Genomic DNA, 20,666 nt, shown 5'->3' on the forward strand with positions numbered 1-20,666 from the left:
ACCCATTAAAATATTGTAGCACATTGAAAAACCACTCAACCAAATATTTCTAAACCAGTACTCAATTGTAGGTAGTATTATCAGATAGGATTAACAAGTTTATCACATGCAATGGAAAGCAACCACTTATTATTTACCACTGAGAATACCAATAAGAGAGGACCAGAACTTACCTGAATAACATGCTTCAGTTTATCAATAATCTGATTGATCACAGGATCAGTTCCCTTGACTTTGACTTCAGGATTCCCAGACTGGGCTTTGATTCCATTTCCAACCACACGCTGAGTATAACTAACAAAGTGAACAGCGAAAGATATATGGCTTAGTAACCTGGTCAGAGTATTATCTGCTACAACTATTTGAACAGATTTGAGTTCAGAATATCACTCCTTTGAGAGTATACAACAATGTATTTTTTTCTTGGAACAGAACCTGGTAGAGATTGCAGTGCTTTTCCTGGAAGAATGTTTAGCATGGAAATGTAAATTATTTTAATGCGTTACCCTCAAAGGACACAACCAAAAATTAATTGTGTTTTTTAATATTACTTACCAATATGCTAGAAAAAGTTAATATACATTTCACCTTGGTACCAATTCTTGCTGACTTACACTATGTCTGAATCCATGTTATCTGGGTCAATTTACTTCATTTTACACAGTATATGATAAGTCCCAATATTTTTTTTACATATTACACTACAAATGAACTATAAATGTATATCAATTGCATAAGTGAAAATCACAATTATTATAAGTAAACAAATAATACAGGCACACTGTTTTGCAAAAAGAGAAAGTGCAATCTGCTTTTACCAAGGTTCACCTAATGGTGAACTACAAGAGTCTAGCCCAGCCGTGGGCAAACTACAGCCCGTGGGCCGGATCTGGCCTGTTTGAAATGAATAAAACTAAAAAAAAAAGACCGTACCCTTTTATGTAATGATGTTTACTTTGAATTTATATTAGTTCACACAAACACTCCATCCATGCTTTTGTTCTGGCCCTCCAGGTCCAGTTTAAGAACCCATTGTGGCCCTCGAGTCAAAAAGTTTGCCCACCCCTGGTCTAGCCAATCATCTATAACAATAAAAGCATAATATGCTAATTAGACCGGACATCCTTCCAGACAATCTTCCTGACTAAGCTGGGGCTGCGAGGGAAGCCTGGGTCCTGGGTGCCAGTGGCCAGAGGGAAGCCCAGGTCCCAGGTGCCAGAGGGAAGCCAGTGCCAGCAGCTGGGGGAAGGAAGGCCTACTCTTGCTCGAATTTCATGCATCGGGCCTCTAGTGTTGTATAAAAAGCGATTGCACAAGCAGTGAAATTCATGGCAAGTCACTACCTCTTCAAAATGACAATCATATAATTTAAATCAGGTATTCATACAAATATTTAAACTCATCAGTCACAAAAATGTATTAAGTGCCTCCTACAATATTCAAATCCTGTACTAGGTGACTGGGATCATAAGAAGGTATAAGACTCAATGCTTGTCTCACAATGCTGATTATCTCTCTGGGAATATAACGTATCAATTAACTTGTTCATTCATACATGCATTCATTACATTTTACTATATTTTAAAAATACCTACTAGTAAAGGTGAAAGATTTATGTGATCTGAAGAGAAACCAGAGTCCATCAGCAGATGATTGGATTAGAGAAACTATGGTACATCTACACAATGGAATACTATGCTGCGGTAAAAAAGAAAGAATTCTTACCATTTGCAACAGCATGGATGGAGCTGGAGAGCATTATGCTAAGTGAAATAAGCCAGTCAGAGAAAGATATCACATGATCTCACTCATTTGTGGAATATAATGAACATAAACTGATGAACAAAAACAGATCCAGAGACAGAGAAGCATCGATCAGACCATCAAACCTCAGAAGGAAGGTAGGGGAGGGTGGAGTTAAGGGGCAGAGATCAACCAAAGGACTTGTACGCATGCATATAAACCTATCCAATGGACACAGACACCAGGGGGATAAGGGCATGAGTACAGGGGGGGGGGGCAATGGGGAGATAAGGACACATATGTAATACCATAATCAATAAAGAAGAAAAAATAGAATGAGGAAAGAAAAATACCTACTAGATTCCAGCAGTGTAATCATTCTTACTTTCCTGACAGTGTGGTGCAGTATAAGGACAAGAAAACAGTTATAGTGCAACATGAGGAATGACTGAGATGTTCAGTACGCCAAGGGGAAAGCTGGAAGGAACAGCATATATCAAGTGACACTTAGGGATAACACAGCTAGCAGACATTGAGCATATGGAGATGTCTATTTGGACTAAGATGATGTGGGGAAGAACTAAAGAAGTTGTAACTTGAGGTGGCCCTCAAAATATTATGGTAAGAATAGGTCTTAGAGCCGAAACCGGTTTGGCTCGGTGGACAGAGCGTCGGCCTGCGGACTGAAAGGTCCCGGGTTCGCACATGACTGATGCACAAAGGAAAGAATAAGTAGGCTTCTACATATAAAGGGAGAGTAAAATGAGCAAAAGAAGGAGATTGGAGGTCATGCCCTAAAGAGTCCATCCTCTATGTTTAAGATTCTCTTCTGGATAAATTTGCTTACATTCAAGTATCATAATAAAGTGGCCTCACAGACTTTTCAACATTTTCACATGACTTTTACTGTAATTTTTCTTTCCTCCATTTGCAATTATTCACATATGCCCTCTGAATTTTCTAATGCCATGAAAATTCTTTAAAGAGATAAAAGGAGTTTCCACTGTTGAGAAAATGGCCTTACAAAAGGAGTTTCAAATGGAGTTCTTCCCATGATTATGCACACCCAATGACCAATTTTAAAAAATGGATCAAACAATTCCTAATTATGTCCTTCTAATGATGATAAATGATGAAACTCTTTGATATTATCAATTGGACATAACAAACATAATTCTATTAATACGTCTTTGTATTTTTAATTTGTTTATCCTCGCCCAAGGATATGTTTATTGATGAGAGAGAGAGAGAGAGAGAGATGGCTGCCTCCCATATGTGCCCCAACCGGGAATTGAAACCACAATCATTTGGTGTACAAGATAAAGCTCCAACCAACTGAACCACCTAACAAGGGCAGGTCTTTTTATTTTTAAAACAATTGAACCCATTATTTATGCAGAAATACAGGGGGTTAGAGTTTGGTATTCCACTATGCATTAGGGATTTGGCAATACTGGGGGTTAGAGTTTGGTATTCCACTATGCATTAGGGACTTGGCAATAAATAGGGAAATAAAAAGAAGGGAAATAATTATTCATATGATATAAATGTGTAATAATATTCTTAGTTAGGAAAAATGAAGAAAACTGTAAACAGCAGGCTTTTCAACACCTCTGTCAGCTATTTCAAGCAGATTGAACATGTGTCTCCTTTATTAATTCAGTGATTATTAGTAATGATGAATAATATGAATAAATAAATTGATAAATAAATATTGATTCAGATATTGTTTTAATTACTTTCTTGGGAGTTTGCCAATTCATCTTCATGATAATCATTTGTTGTGACCATGAGAATGTGCCTCAAGACCTCTAAGTACAGGACGTTTAATTGCCTAAAAAGCACTGCTGTTTCCTTCTAAAATCCATTTCTGCAACTGCCCCAACCAATGACAGAGTGCAGCAGGGATTCTAAAGCAGTTCCATCACTGAAAGACACAGGCCTCCTCTGATGGCCAGCTTTGGCTCAGGATTTCCTAAAGCTCTCGCTAACCCTTCCTTAGACTGAGCAACATGGTGAAGACTTCCCCTCGACCTTGTCCTCCACTCCCTCACTCTGGGTCACTCTTGCGTCTCGACCAACAGCTAGGTCTTCCAGACTTACTCAGTTTTTTTCCCCCCCTCATTTTCTCTCAGAGACTTTTCCCTTAATACAATCCTCTTGTGTTTAATCTCTTCTTGGCATCTGCTTCCTGGAGGACCCAAACTAATACAACATATAATATACCTTCTATAATTATTCCCATCCTACAGGTCTGAGATCTGAAGAGGTTACTAGTAAGTAACTTTCGCAAGGCAACACTGTTAGTTAAGTGTGCAGCAAAGATATGAACCCAGTAAATGTGAGCTCCAAAATGCAACCACTCAAATAATTAGTAATGAAAATTCCTGAACCCAACTAATATAAATTAGAGATACAATTAGCTTGGTGCAAAACATTGTTGTTGCTGTTTATTGGTAGTATTATATTATTATTATTATTATCATTATTATTATTACTATTTTCATTTTGCTGTGACTATTTTTTCAAAGGTGTCCCTGATTCTAATTAAGAAGAAAGATGCTATTTTCTTCAAAAATCTCTTCAACGAACAGTTGTATATTACTAGCTAAAGAGTGAAATGACAGTTTCTGGCAGGGTGAAAAGAAACTAACAGACTGCAAGTTTGCCATAACTTTTTTCTATGTTTCTCTAGAAACACAGACATAATACAAGCAATAGAAACTGAGATTCATCTCTTAATTTTAAATAAACGATTACTGGTTCACATCTTGGTTTATTAGGCCACGGAAGTAACTTTTTAACATGCAGAAATGTTGTTTCACATTAATGTAAGAATTGCTCATTTTTCATTTTTAAATATCATAGTTAATAACATGGAAATGTAAAATTGATCAGAATTATGATTGATCAAGAATCCCTTTCCAAGCTAGTATATTATTGAATAAGTCAGGATCATTAATCTTATGTATCATTTAAATAAGGAAAAGTAATTCAAAGAAGAGCATTTAAGATACTTCAAGTAAAATATAATTTAATAAAACTAGTTATTCTTTTCTACTTTTGTAAGGTTAAGAACCATAATGGAATAGTGATAAACACCAGAGTGACATAAATGAAAAAGAAAAAAAAAAACAGTTGTGGAGGCATTGGGACCTTCTCTCTTTGGGCCAGTTGGCCCACTGCCTACAGCCCCTCTAGATGGCTGTCTCGCCCCCACCCCCACCCAAATTGGGAGCAGGGCCTGCTGGCCAATCACCCATGGCCCCTCCCCACACTCAACTCGGCCCTGATTGGGCCCCAATCAGGGCCAGCCAGCCGGCCAACCTCCCACCATCTCCTCCTCCCAACAGGCCCTGCCCCAATCTGCAGATTGGAGCTGGGCCAGCCAGGCCCACCTGTGCATGAATTTGTGCACTGGGCCTCTAGTATTTATATAATAATATACCATATAGTAATGAGAATGAATGAATGAATTACTAAAAATCTTATAAGCTAAACATTGAATGAAAGAAGGAAGATATGGAACACACTCTATGATTCCATTTATAAGAAGTGTTAAAAGCTAATCAATGATATTTCAAATCACCATAAGTGTTATTCTAGGAGAGAGTGTTTAGAAGGTTGAAGGGGGTTTCTGGGATTTCAGTAATATGTTTCTTGATTTGAGTCCTATCTAAACAAAAGTGTTCATTTTATGCTTTTTTAAAAAGATGGAACTGTATATTTAAGATTTGGATACTTTATGGTATGCATGTATTTTCAACCTAAATAAAACATTGAAAACTTGTGCTATTTTTCTTAATATGTACACAACATGCAAATTTTCATCGAACCATCCTATATAATAAAAGGGTAAACCATCCTATATAATAAAAGGGTAATATGCAAATTGACCCTAACAGCAGAACGACTGGGAATAACTGGTCACTATGACACACACTGACCACTAGGGGGCAGACGCTCAATGCAGGAGCTGCCCCTTGGTGGTCAGTGTGCTCCCACAGGGGGAGCTCTGCTCAGCCACAAGCCAGGCTGATGGCTGCCAGCACAGCGGTGGTGGCGGGAGCCTCTCCCTCCTCCTCAGCAGCACTAAGGATGTCTGACTGCAGTTTAAGCCTGCTCCCTGCTGGCAAGTGGTCATCCCCTGAGGGCTCCCAGGCTGCCAGAGGGATGTCTGACTGCCAGCTTAGGCCTGATCCCCTGGGGAGTGGGCCTAAGCCAGCAGGTGGTCATCCCCCGAGGGGTCCCAGACTGCAAGAGGGCACAGGCTGGGCTGAGGGAGCCCCTCTGAGTGCACAAATTTTTGTGCACTGGGCCTCTAGTCTATATATATAAAAGGCTAATATGCTAAGTGTCCCTCCAACCTTCCGACTGGTTGCTATGATGCACACTGACCACCAGGGGGCATACACTCAACACAAGAGCTGCCATGACATGCACTGGCCATTTACAAAGAAATGGCACTGTGGACCTGACGTTGACAAACAACACTCGGCTTCCCCAAAGTGGGACACAGGCCCCGCCACCACCCCAGAGCAACAGTGCACCAAATCACAACCAACTCTGCCAAGACCCCATGGCATAAATGCAGCCCATAGCCCAGCTTAGCTGGGAAACAGTCGCTGTGAACAGCAGGTAATGACGCCATGTAGCAACACCCAGCTTCCTCTCCCTAGTGACTAGCCTCCTTGAAGTTTCTTCAGCCCTAAAACATGACTTGTTTTATAGCCAGGTGCAAACATTTTACACTTTAACCAAATGTCTGTGAAGCGTTTTCCCATGCCTCATCTCATTTGATCCTCACAGAAGTCCTGGAGCAGGTAGATAGGAGACTTGGTAGAATCCTATTTTCTTTTCATTAGCTGGAAAACGGAGATTTAGAAAGTTTAGAAACTTGACCCCACTGAAAAGAAGTAAGAAATGGTGGAGTTTGAAAATGACTTCAGGTTTTCTCACTGCACAGAATATAGTCAAACACTGCTGCAGTTAAGTATTTTACCCTTCGTTCTCCCTGCATGATCTACAATAATAATCTGCTTCGTGTTGTGATATTTACTGCTGAGTTACTTACAATTCCCTGAAAGAGAAGTTGGGGTGCTTCACTGGGTTGGAAAAAGTTTACCTATATCAGAACGCAGGTCTAATTAAGCAAGTTCATTCTATATATATAAAAGGGTAAGTTGACTCGCACATGCACAACACATATAAAGCTCTCACTGGGCCCTGACTGGTTTGGCTCAGTGGATAGAGCATCAGCCTGCAGACTGAAGGGTCCTGGGTTCGATTCCGGTCAAGGGCATGTACCTTGGTTGCGGACACATCCCCAGTGGGGAGTGTGCAGGAGGCAGCTGATCGATGTTTCTCTCTCATTGATGTTTCTAACTCTCTATCCCTCTCCCTTCCTCTCTGTAAAAAAATCAATAAAATATATTTTAAAAAATTAATAAATAAAGCTCTCACTGGCACCAATTGCACGTGTGTTTTCGATCATGAATTTGGTTGACACTTCTATTATAGAGAAAGGGAGAATAGCGGTATTAAAATATTTCTTCTAATTAATTGCCTTTCAATGTGCACAAATCCATACACCAGGCCTTTAGTGTATAAATAAATAAAAGATCAGCATAGGTATTTTTATCATGGGCTAAATGGTTTTGTCATTGCTAAATGAGTAATTTAGGATTCTGGCTTGATATACAAACTTACTCCCTGCAGACTTTAATTTGCATTCAAAACATATGGTTTCTGAATCAAATAATAATTTTTCTAACAAAGACTTTTTACTTGAATTTTTTCATTATGAAATTTTAATAAATCATTAATCACTCTTTTTTGCTTATAAATGTACAAGTAATGGATAAAACATTTCAAGGAACCCTACAGAGGTTTCTTGACTTGAAAAATTGTTCACATTTCAATGAGGAGGGAACAAAACTCAAAAAAAAGAAACGGCAAATTTTTTGTTCAAAAAAGTAATAGACCCACCATCTGTGCTTATTTCTTCCAAGCAGGTCTGGTAATGGATGACAGCAGTTTAATAGGATACCCGCTCCCCAAGTACACCTCGTTTTTCATTAACACAGAAAAAAGGCAAGCACTGATATATTTACATTCTATAAAAATGTTTTAAAATGATGATTAACAAGTTTCCAGTTCTCTTTGTGTTCAACACATGAAATATGAAATAAAAGTAGTAATACATCTACACACAGTACATCACTGGGAAGCATTTCTCCCAACTTTACCAACATAACTTATTTGAAACTCATGCTATATCCTACTGGCTGATACCAATTTCACTTTATCTAGAATGCAATAGAATTTGTTTCAGAGTCACATTAAAAGTATGTTATTTTGATATGCATTTATACAATTTTAGGTGAAAAAAAATCTGAAATTTAACCCTGGAGTTTATAACAAATCATTTCAAGGCTCTGTCTTAGAAGTCTCTGGTAATTTCTCTGGGACAGGATATAAAGCATAATAATGATAAAAGAGGGAACCATCTGATCACAGCTTTCTCTTTTTATCATTATTACCATCTTTGTTAGAGGTTAAAGATGAGATGGGTGACCATGCTGCTTGTGATGGTATCTACTTATATAAAAACCATGGATGGCTTAACCGGTTTGGCTCATTGGATAGAGCATCGGCCTGAGGACTGAAAGGTCCCAGGTTCAATTCCGGTCAAGGGCATTTACCTGGGTTGTGGGCACATCCCCAGTAGGGGGTGTGCAGGAGGCAGCTGATCGATGTTTTTCTCTCATCGATGTTTCTAACTCTCTATCCCTCCCTTTCTCTCTGTAAAAAATCAATAAAATATATTTTTAAAAAATAAAAATAAAAACCATGGGTGGTGTTCATCACGACCTGAACCGCTGCGACCAAGCCGAAGGGAGTCAGTCCTGCAGGGGTTGTCTTGGAAACAGCTGCGCCCTCCCCGGAGCTGTTTCCTGGAGCTGTTTCAGGTGAGGGCAGGGTTTGAGGCAGGAACCCGCCCTTGGAGCGTGGACCCACTGAATCCTGGGTCGTTTTGCCAAGGGCTGTGCCTCCCCAGCTGTTTCCTGTGTGGCCTGAGGGAAGGACCCACCCTCAGAGCAGCAGTCAGTCCTGGGTTGCTGAGGTGGAGGCCACAGCATGGTAGAACTCTGGGTCTGGCCCAACAGGGGGCATGGCCGACCTTCAAACCAGACCCTGACAGTAGAAAGGAGGGAGCCCCATTCCTCACAGAATCTGCTGTTGGATAGCTTGCTGTCAGTGGCCTGCCAGCCAGGAACCTCATTCTCCTAGACCCCGGACCCTGACAGGAGGGAGGAGGGAGCCCCTTTCCTCACAGAATCAGCTCCTTTTGTTACTGTTTATTTATTAATAAATTTATATATTATTTTCATATACATTTTACTAATTTCCTTTCATCTCTCACACTTCTATTATAGAGAAAGGGCAAATAGCAATATTAAAATATCTCTGCTAATTCTCTTTTTAAAAAAAAATATATTTTATTGATTTTTTACAGAGAAGAAGGGAGAGGGATAGAGAGTTAGAAACATCAATGAGAGAGAAACATCGATCAGCTGCCTCCTGCACACTCCCCACTGGGGATGTGCCCGCAACCAAGGTACATGCCCTTGACCAGAATCGAACCTGGGACCCTTGAATCCACAGGCCGATGCTCTATCCACTGAGCCAAATCGGTTAGGGCAATTAATTCCCTTTTAATGTGCACGAATTTCGTGCACCAGGCTACTAGTTAGTAGATATTTTGGGTTTTTTTGTTTATTACTTTTTTTTGTATGACTTGGGTTATGTGATTCCATATTAAAATTTCAATTTCTAGTTTGGGGTCTCTTAATTTCTTGGAGGCAACACGCTGGAGTATTTTTTGCCTCTGCTAGATATGTTGTCATCTCAGGTTAAAAGGAGGCCTGGGCAGCATAGTGTATGTATTCATCAGTGAACCTCTTCTTCAAGAACAAACTTTCCTTTGAAACCATTCCTGGGCCCCCCTCCTGGTTTTGGTAGCAACTGTAAAAGCGAGTACTAAAGAAGTGTTTTTTTTTGTAAATTTCCTCAAATACTTGGGTAGCATTGGATACTACGCTAAATGTTGCTTTGTATTCATGCAGCTTCTACATAGCACTTTTCCTTTATAATTCAGGTCTTAATATTTGAAATATCAGAACAGAAAGAAGTCATATGATTGACTTTATATGCCAGGTTTATGGGAGTAACCTTTCAAGGTAGATAAGAGGCTTACAGAGTATTTAGAGACTAAAGACATCCACTGAATCAATTAAAAAATGATTAAACCTTTTGTAATTGCACTATCTCATTTCAATTGCTGTGTCACAAGCTATTTTTTAAGTTAGTCTCTACCATTGATGTGATGTTATAATTATAGATAAGTAATGTATAAATTTGAGATCTATGTTTCTGAATTTATATAATGAAGTAAAAATAAATAGAATTAATAGACACCTTATTACCATCTTTATTATTCTTTACATATAACCAATTTTCTGCTGAGGTATGTTTTGTAATATCATATAGGTATCACTCATTAACATTATTTTAATAAGGTATAGCAACCAACACTTTTAATAATTTATGTAGCAACAATAAGAAATGTGTAGCAGATCACTATCTATATACACTGAGTGGCCAGATTATTATGACCACCTGACATTTGTAGGCAAATTAGCTATAATTTCACGCTGAAGTTGCTAGAGGGCCAGACCATTATAAATAGGGAAGCAGGTTATTTACCACGACAGTAGAAGTGATTTTTTTCTGAAGATATGGGTAAACAATGCAATTTAACAGCCTTTGAACGTGGGATATATTTGAACGTGAGTGGCCAGATTATTATGACCACCCCATCAGTACTTTATTGGGCCACCTTTTGCCTTCAATACTGCAGCGATTCTTCTTGGCATTGACTCCAAGAGATGTTGAAAGGTGATGCGAGGAATCTGACACCATGCCTGATGAATAGCACTGTCCAGTTCTGTGAGATTTGATGGTTGTGGAACCAGCTGCCTGATGACTCTTTCAACTTCATCCCACAAATGCTCAATTGTGGGATCCCACAATTGGATTGAGATCTGGTGATTGTGGGGGCCACCTAAGCAAGGTAAAGTCTCCCTCATGTCCTTGAAACCACTCTTGCACAATACGAGCACCATGGCATGGTGCATTATCTTGTTGGAAGAAGCCATCTCCATTGGGATACGCCATAAACATGATAGGATGAAATTGATCAGCAACGATAACTAGGCATTTTGTGCTATTTAGACGTTTATAATGGTCTGGCCCTCTAGAAACTTCAGTGCAAAATTATAGCTCATTTGCCTATAAACATCAGGTGGTCATAATAATCTGGCCAATCGGTGTATATAAAAGCCTAAGAGACTGTTATGACCAAACAGTCGCTATGACGCCACTGACCACCAGGGGGCAGATGCTCAATGCAGGAGCTGACCCCTGGTGGTCAGTGTGCTCCCACAGCCAACCTCCCACACCCCCCGCCAGCCAACCTCCCGTGGCCCCTCCCTCTGTCCCTCCCCCTGGCTGCCAGGCTCCTATCAGGACTGGGAAAGATGGCCCTGATGGCCCTGATCACCAGCCAGGCCTAGGGACCCCTCCTGTGCATCAATTATGTGCACCGAGCCTCCAGTAATAAATAAAATAAGAACATGTTAGGAAGAGATAGAAAACAGAGCTTATTAAAAAATGAATATTAAGAAGTCTTTACCCTGATTCTTTAATTGGCATGTTTGTGTATGTCTGTTTAGTCAGGTGAATCATAGGTAACCCATTTCATGACATTTTATAAGATAAATACCTCAATTATAGCAAAAGCTCTATCTTTATATTTTTAAATGTTTGAATTAAAAATTCAAAGCAAATGATAATAAACCTTTGACTTACTTTATAATTTTATTCAATTCAAAGCAACTATGGATTTTTAAATGATCGGTTCTAACTATAATCAATTGAATATACTGTTATGAGTTTTGAAATGTTATAGTAACTCCCATTTTCCAAAGCATACATTCCAAATTTAAACGCTTCAATAAGACACAGGCTATCTGTTATGGATTTATACTGATTGACAATCACCACTTTGCACTGATTCTCTGTCTCACTTCACTGATTTCAATATATAAAAGTAAAATGCTATTTAGGGAATAACTATTATCTGAGTGATGGGGAATATAAGACTTTTTTGGGGGGGGACTAGCAATCTGAATCTGTGCCAATAATCTAATGTACATTCTTGATAGCCTATAATTAAGTCACTACCCCTTTCTTAACAATCTGGTCTAGCAAGACCTGTTTTCCTAATTACTCCCAGTTTACAGAGGGGCCATAAACAAACAATGTAACAGCTTAGCTGGAGGGGAGGTCACTAGCACCACCCAGGCCATTTAGATACAGTCTAACTTCCCCATTCTAACTGAGTCAGGAGGGGCTGTGGAAGCCCACCACAAAAGCCTGGTAGTTAGGAGACAGATAGAAAACAAAGACACCAAAGGGTACAAAGGGGAAAGCTTCCTCCATATTCACTCACTCAGGATTTGGAGAACTGTCCCCGAGTCACTGTTCTAGTACAACCGAAAATAAGTGGGTTTATCTGGATCTCAGAGTACTCCCTGTGTATTTTTCGGTTGCCTGGTAAATTCTGTAACATGAGTACTAATACATTAAATAATATTTGAACAACAACAACAAAAAACTGAGTCAAAATAATTTAGCGTGTAAATTTTATCTAGTAGAGACATAATTAAATACTGTAAGTTCTTAGAATTTTATACAGATATTTTTAAATGTTTTTAAATATGATTGACACCAACATTAATTAGATTTCAGACATGAAACTACCAACTACATCATAGTTTAAAATTAGTTGAAAGATACCATTATTCTAAGATTACCAACATACCAATCAAATGAGACACTCAAGTACATCCTACCAATAACATAATGAAATCAGAGAGAAAGAACCTCTGAATTTCAGTGTACTAGTTTCCTAGGGACACTATACTAAACTCACTACCCACAGTTTTGTAAAGATATTGGAAGCTGCCTGAATTTTCCCTTGAATCTCAATTAATTAATAGACTTTACATATAAATCATTACCCTTGAAATAATATTTTCCTCTATGAAAATTTTATTTACTGTAAAATATTTATATATCACAAGCACATCTTTTAAATTATAACTTGGGTTTCTCCATTTATTTTTACATTATAGTTCCTTTGGCCTTAAAGAATTCAGCACACAATATCTAGCATTTCCTTATTTTCAGTGCCTTTTATCTTACTAACAAAAATAAACAATGCTACTGATAATTTCCTAAGTTCTAAATTCATACAAACAGAAAATACACCCTAAAAAAATGATGTGTTCTCTTCTGAAGCAGTGGTCCGACTGCCTGCCCTGAATGTAAAAGTTTTCTGAAAGCTTTGAAGGGCTAGCTTATAATGAAGGTGCTGACAGCTGATGCTTTGGGGAACCATGTAGGCACACAGAATAAATTTTAATCACACTTAATGCTAATGTGGTAGCAAGATTGCGACAATCTTCAAATGTGACTAATTTCATTAAATTAGCTACACTCACTAAGTTCAGCTTAAGATGTTCAAATTTATACAAATGCTCAAAAAGAAATAAGCTCTTCTGTTTTCTTTTTCTTATTTTTGGATATTTTTTTAAAATATATTTTATTGATTTTTTACAGAGAGGAAGGGAGAGAGATAGAGAGTTAGAAACATCGATGAGAGAGAAACATCGATCAGCTGCCTCCTGCACATCTCCTACTGGGGATGTGCCCGCAACCCAGGTACATGCCCTTGACCGGAATCGAACCTGGGACCTTTCAGTCCACAGGCTGACGCTCTATCCACTGAGCCAAACCGGTTTCGGTGAGGATATTTTTTTTTAAGCAATCAGTTCTTTTGTTCTATCACCAAACAACTGTGAGGGCCTGCCCTGGCCAGGTGGCTCAGTTGGTTGGAGTGTAGTCCTGTACACCAAACGGTTGCTGATTCAATCTCTGGTTGGGGTGCACAGGGGAGGCAATTGATCTCTCTCTCTCTCTCTCTCTCTCTGCCCCCACCCCCCAAATTTCTCTAAAAAAAAAAATCAATGAAAACATATCCCTGGGTGAGGATTAAAAAAAAAAAAGACTGAGGGCTCTTAGCAGGCTGCTGAATCTAGCACTCTGCTTCCAAGAAGAAATACACCCATACCAGGAATGTAGTACTTGGTAGTCATCTCCTGGCTTATAGCCTAATAGATTTTTTGTCTGTTTTTGGTGATAGTATCATAAATTTAAAATAGGAAAGGACCTTAGAGGTCATTTAGTCCAACCTAGGCATCTTTTAAAACAAATGAAGTAGTATGTTTATTTCATCATTTTGTACTTCTGCACTGTGTATTTCCAGAAAAGTCTTTGAGACAGCTTATAATAAAAGACAAAACCCCTATAAAGCAAGGGCAAAATGACAGAATAATAAAGGGAAGGAGGTGACAATTACATAAGGAGACCTAGAAAGGAGAGAATATACTACAGCCTAAACTTCACCCTATCCCTCTTGTTTGTGAAGGCCAAAAGGAAAACCAAAATTCAGAAAGGTTTTATTAGTCAATAAAAGTAGTATCTGCAAATGTCAGTGGACATTATAGTCAAATCTCAGTTTTCAAACATTTCCCATCTCAAACAATTTTGTTCTTGACCAAGTTGATCATAGGAAATATGTCTTGGTTGCTGGACAAAACTTCTGCTCTGGCCCTCACAACCCTTTCATGCTGAAACATCAACATGACAAAAAGCATCTCTCAGGCCACAAACAGAGGAGAGAATGCAGGTCTGTTTACCACTAAACCTCCCATTTTGATCATCTCAGGCAATCATGCTGTGAATATTTTTTGTGTTTTTCATGCTTTTGTGCTGGTAAAATGTTTGATTAGCACAATTATAAAATATAAAGAGGCCATCAAGACTGCTAATGTTGCTTAGGCTCTTAAAAAAAACACAATGATCACAGGCAATTGAAGAGGTAGAAAAACTATTATTTATTTAGATAAAGGAAAAGCAGTTGGCCAGTGACAACATTTGAGAGGCAGTGACATGCGCAAAAGCTAAGATGCTGCATACTGATTACTGAAAAGACAGACCTAGAACAAGAGCTGAAAGTGATTTGTTTAAGACTAGTAGGTGGTGGTTCAATAAATTTAAGAAAATAATTTTTGTTTATAGATTAAATAGTACATTAGACATGTACTGCATATAAGAAAGGTTAAAACAGGGAATCATTTGGGGGTTTGGAGTGATTTAAATTAATTGACATTATTTCTAATGAAAAAAAAATGATTCAGTTTTCAAACAAATTGCTTCTCAAACAGCCTTCCAGAACAAATTAAGTTCCAGAACGAAGGTTCTGCTGTATTGATCTCTCTAGTCGGGGTGGGGAACTTCTGCCCGTGGGCCATATAAGGCCCCCTAAATCATGTGTTCTGGCCCTGCCAAGGCATTAGGGATGAGTTAATTAAATGTTTACCAAATATAGCTGGGTAATTTTTAAGTTGATGATTTTGTATGGCCCACAAATGATGTCATAAATATCCAAATGGCCCTTGGCAGAAAAATGTGCCCCACCCCTGCAACTCTCAAGCGTAACTCATGAGTCTAAGTAAGAGACAATGAGCAAAACAACAAAAATAACATTCAATGGCAATTTCAAAGCTTTCAAATATGTACACATGACCCTTTCATATCTGAATCTTTGTTAAAAGCTGCCTGCATCATGTTAGAGTTCTGAGTAGTCATTTCTACTGGGTTATGTTTATCTCTCTCGGTAAAAAACATGACCCATGAAGAACTTAGAAGAGCAGATGGTTAATATCTCCCTAAATGTATTTTAATTTCTTAATTGATATTTTATTTTATCACTCAGAGAACATAGTCAATGTATTAAAGCATTATAGATAAGGAATCGTGTGGTCCAAGTGACTTAAGGTAAGTTACAAAGCTGAGGTCTGGTCTGAAGAACTATGCTGTCGCCACTACCCTACAAAGTAAGTAGAAACATAGATGAGCAATTTACTAACAAATACCAATGAGAGGGGAAAGGGCAGTCATATGGTGAAATATATTTTAACTAATAGACAGTTAATTAAACATTTTATTTGTTTGTTTTTTAAAAATACATTTTTATTTATTTCAGAGAGAAAGGGAGAGGGAGAGAGAGATAAAAACATGAATGATGAGAGAGAATCATTAATCGGCTACCTCCTGCACACCCCACACTGGGGATTGAGCCTGCAACCCAAGCATGTGCCCGTATCGGGAATCGAACTGTGACCTCCTGGTTCATGCTCAACCACTGAGCCACATCAGCTGGGCTAATTAAACATTTTCTAATAGATTTCTTCATCCTACATTAATGTGATCATTTTCTTTCTTTCCTTCCCTCACTTTTGAAAATTTGTAGATTTTTTATCAAGAAAATTATTTGACAGGTATTATTTTCAAAGTTTAAATCAGATCCATTAACAGTGTTCTATGAATTAGCTTGTCTTGCTATGTGGTCCATGTTATTTTGTACTGGGGATGGAACCCTGTTAAGAGCATCTAAAGCTCTGCATTTTGTAGCTTTGAAAGGACACTTCTCCATCTGTTCTTATTTTAGCCATGACCAAATACAGTGGTTAGGATATTAATGAAAGCCAGGCATAATAAGAACTAAATGGACACACACACACACACACACACACACACACTCAATAGATAGAAAAAAAAGAAGTTCCTGGGCCCATAAAAGAGATTTTAAGTTTGAAAAGATTTGTAAATAATAACTTTCCTTAACAAAATAACTCTGTAGTAGTTAATATTTAGAAACAAATTAGAATTGAGCATAACATCAGTTTTAATATACAGTTTCAATATTGTCTTCAATTTGAGCTTTAAATTCTGTAAAACAATTCCATTTTGTGGTCTGTTGCATCTCAAAATAAAAACTGAAAGATTTTGAATCATAGTTATTATGAAGAAAAAGGAGGAAGAGATGGGGAAATAACTAAGCTTTCTGTCCATACCTCATCTTAACTAGACCATAGCCAAATTCCTACTATCAAACAGTCCTAAGAAAACAATCCACTTGTGTAATAGAATTTGTTTCCCACTTGTGTACATGAGAAATTGCTTTTCCAGCTATATCTTGGCAAACCCAGTTATGTTGTACAGAAAACAGCTGGACTTAGCCCCATAGACAGAGCTATATGTGCCTAGGGACTTTTAGATTCCTAATACGAACGCACTTGGCTGATTCAGTATATGAAACATGTGCATCCTTAAAATGCAGACCATTTCTGATGGCCTCCAGAGTCCAAATAGAATGGGTGTTTCTGGTCCAGATAAACCAAAGATTCTACATCTCTAGGCAAATTTGACCAATCACTCCTTTACTATCTATTTTCCCTCTAGTTATCCTCTTTCTTCTGTTCCGCCCCCCCCCCTTTTTTTTTAATTTTAGCAAGAATTTATTTGAGCCAAACTGGCGATGTACACCAGGGAGAAAGATCCCAAGTGCTCCCTTCCCTGCAGTGTTTCCTATTGAGAAAAGTGTCTGTGTTTATCTGGATCTGAAGGTCAGAGACAGGTAATATCTGATATGCATTGGCCAGACAGCCAGAGGCAGGGTCTGGGTCTTTGTAGAGGTGTCTGCTATAGTTGTGATTAATGTCACCACAAGGTGAACTTGAAATGGAAGACATTCAGAAATGGGGAAATGAGCTGACAAGACAAACCACTTGTGAGATGCTCAGATCACGGACATGCCGGGGAAGAGGTTTTACACTTAACAAGGAAAGGAAGCCTTTAGGAAAAGCAGAATGACAGGAGAGAAAGGCCTGAGATTGTTCCCGTCTTGCCAGCAGTCTCAGCCTACACACAAACAGCAAACACGTGGACTGCTGGCTTTGTGGTCACATGTGCCGGGGGCTGTTAGGTTGCCTGAGCTCTCCGCCTGCAAGAGCAGCTGGAGCACTGACTTGCCTCTGCCCCTCCTAGAAAACCAGGTCCCGAGGAAAGGGCAAGATGTACCTAAGAACGAGACACAGGACCTGACGGGAGTGCCAGATGGATCAGTTTTGCCCTGAAATGTTCAGTTTTGTCTCCTATAACTCATCTCTCTGTCAATACCTCTTATTCTTCCTCACCCCGACTCCCTTCACCTCCTCCAACCACACTGGCTTCCTTCCTATGTCTTATATGTGCCAGGCCTCCCCCATATCCAGTCTTATTATTCACCCTAGCACCTATCAGCATCTAACAAACTATGTAACTTACTTATTATGTTGATTAATTATCTTCCCTTTGGAGTGTGAGATTCATGGAGGCTCTCAAAAGCACTAAACTTTACTCTCCCAGGGAGGGTTGGGGGGTGGGGGATAAGAGATCAACCGAAGGACTTGTATGCATGCATATAAACATAACCAATGGACACAGACCCTGGGGGGTAGGGGAGGCCAGGGGAAGGTCACGGGGAGAAAAAAAAAGGAGACATATGTAATACTTTTTGTAATACTTTAAGCAATAAGACAAAATTTAAAAAAGCACTAAACTTTAAAAAGACTTTTGCCACTGTAATTTTTAAAAAATTATATTTATTGGGGTGACATTGGCCGACATGATCTTATCGGGTTCATGTGTGGATATCTATGTTACAAGATCTGTATATTGCACTTTGTGTCCACCACCCAAAGTCAAATCTTCTCCTGTCACCATATATTAGAACCCCTCCTCTCCCCCACCCCCTTTCCTCTGGCAACCACCACACTGCTATTTATATTCATGGTTTTAGTTTCATAACCCACATATGAGTGAAATCAGATGGTTCTTAGTTTTTCTGACTGACCCAAAAAACTCAAAATCAAGTATTTGCAAAGATACACTCACCCTTATGCTTATTGCAGCATTATTCATTAGGGCCGAGACATGGAAACAACCAGTGTCCCATGATAGAGGACTGGATAAAGAAGATGTGGTACACATACACAATGGAATACTACTCAGCCATAAGAAAGGATGAAATACTGCCATTTGTAACAGCATGGATGGACTTTGAGAATATTATGCAGCTGTGATGAAAGATTGTGAGATTACCCTGAGTTATCTGGGTGGGCCCTAAATGCAACCACCTGCACCCCTTTAAGTGGCAGGCAGAGGAAAGATTTCTTTTTTACAGAAGGAAAGAAGAAGGCAATAAGACCATCAAGCAAGGATTGGAGCGATGCTGCCACAAGCCCAGGGATGCCAGAAACTGGAAGAGGTAACTAATGCATTCTCCCCTAGAACCATTAGAAGGACTGTGGCCTTACTGACAATTTGATTTTGTCCCAGTGACACTAAGTTCAGACTTCTGACCTCCAGAACTATTAGAGATACATGTCTATGGTTTTAAGTTTCTTGGTGGTTCTTGTTACAGCAGCCACAGGAAACTAATACAACTGCCAACTAGGGTATCCCTTCTAGGTTATTTGCTCTCATTCCAATGATTGCTTCATAGCACATTGTTTTCTGGTATATATGTATCATTAGTATAATTAAGTAATTAATTGCACAATTATTTAATGTCTGTAACTCCCGCTAGATTATTAATTATTGAAATAGGAGAGCTCAATATATATTTGTTACATGAGTGAATGTATGACTGCTATAAAAGTAAACTAAAAGAAAATTTTAAGGCAATAGTTTATATCTTCCATAATTGGTCCTTATAAAAGTTATGAGTCATCCTAAACATTCTTGAATTTGCTAACAAATAGCATGAATATTTAAATCACTTCTCATCCTTTATATGTTCCCATTAGAAAAAAAAAAAGAGATCGGTAAAAAAGAAAAGAATAAAATAAACTTAAACAACACTGCATATCTAAACTGACATTTATTTGTAGACTAACTATAAGAAGAATTCAGTTAGGACATCCAGTTCATATTTTATTTCAGGAGACGGAAGAATTTCCTACATATGAAAACCATGTAAGATGGTGAGTGGCTCTCCCTAGCCTGTCCGTGAGTCCTCCTGCAGTGTCCCAAAGAATGAGCACTTGTTCCTTTACAGTCCCCGTCCTGCTTTTTGAACAACCGGAGGCCCGCCACTCCCATGTAGCTCATATAGCATAGAGTCCTTAGGAGACTGAAACACAATAAAAGAACAAAATGCGTCATGGGCCTCCCAGGTCCAAGAGACGAGTTCCCTCAAGGGAAGCCTTGTAGGGGGAGGCAATAGAGCAGCCTGGGTGCTGGAAGATCTGAATCACATAGGCTTCCCAGCATTCCTCTCTCCTTCTACTGCTTCTCCCCCAGGCATGAACTCAGCCTCATTTCCATTTTTCCCTTCCCTTTCACATGCTACAGATTGTTTTTTAGTGCAATGGGATTTTAATGAAGTTTAGGCGTGGGTGGAGGGTGGTGGGAGCAGAGATTATACAGAAAACTACTGATAAACAAGTGACCTGCGCTGTACCAAAGACTATTTAAAACTAATTTCCAAATAAATACCTTCCTTTAGAATTCCCACCCAGAAAGCATGTATGATTCACAAACAGTAGTCACTGCTGCCACCACCCCATCCCCAGCTAAACTAAATGCATACTGAGTAGTGTGTCTTGTACTTTGAATGAGACAGTATACAATAGGCATCCACCTTGGCCTAGTTGAGCTATTCCAATAAATGCTTGCTGGCTATTGAGAGGAACTGTACACATACTAGTAAACCCATTCTCCAGTTTAGATCAAAAGGATGTTAGCCATCATCTCAAAGGTAAACAAAGAAGATAATAGGCACATGATTATTTTTTATTTTAAAAAAAAACTGACTTTGTATAAATATTACTACCTTTAAAGAGAGC

General features: G+C 38.8%; 1 protein-coding gene across 1 annotated transcript in view; it reads right to left on the reverse strand.

The window, feature by feature from the left end:
- GPC5 (glypican 5) overlaps window positions 1-20,666 on the reverse strand; it is a 588,333-nt gene that overhangs the window by 202,139 nt on the left and 365,528 nt on the right. The window contains exon 6 of the mRNA XM_023754707.1: window positions 174-294. Coding sequence (XP_023610475.1) covers window positions 174-294 — 121 coding nt within the window. The remainder of the gene's footprint in view (window positions 1-173; window positions 295-20,666) is intronic.

This window comes from Myotis lucifugus, unplaced genomic scaffold (genome assembly GCF_000147115.1).
Source record: "Myotis lucifugus unplaced genomic scaffold, Myoluc2.0 scaffold_64, whole genome shotgun sequence".
In the NCBI taxonomy this organism is placed as follows: Eukaryota; Metazoa; Chordata; class Mammalia; order Chiroptera; family Vespertilionidae; genus Myotis; species Myotis lucifugus.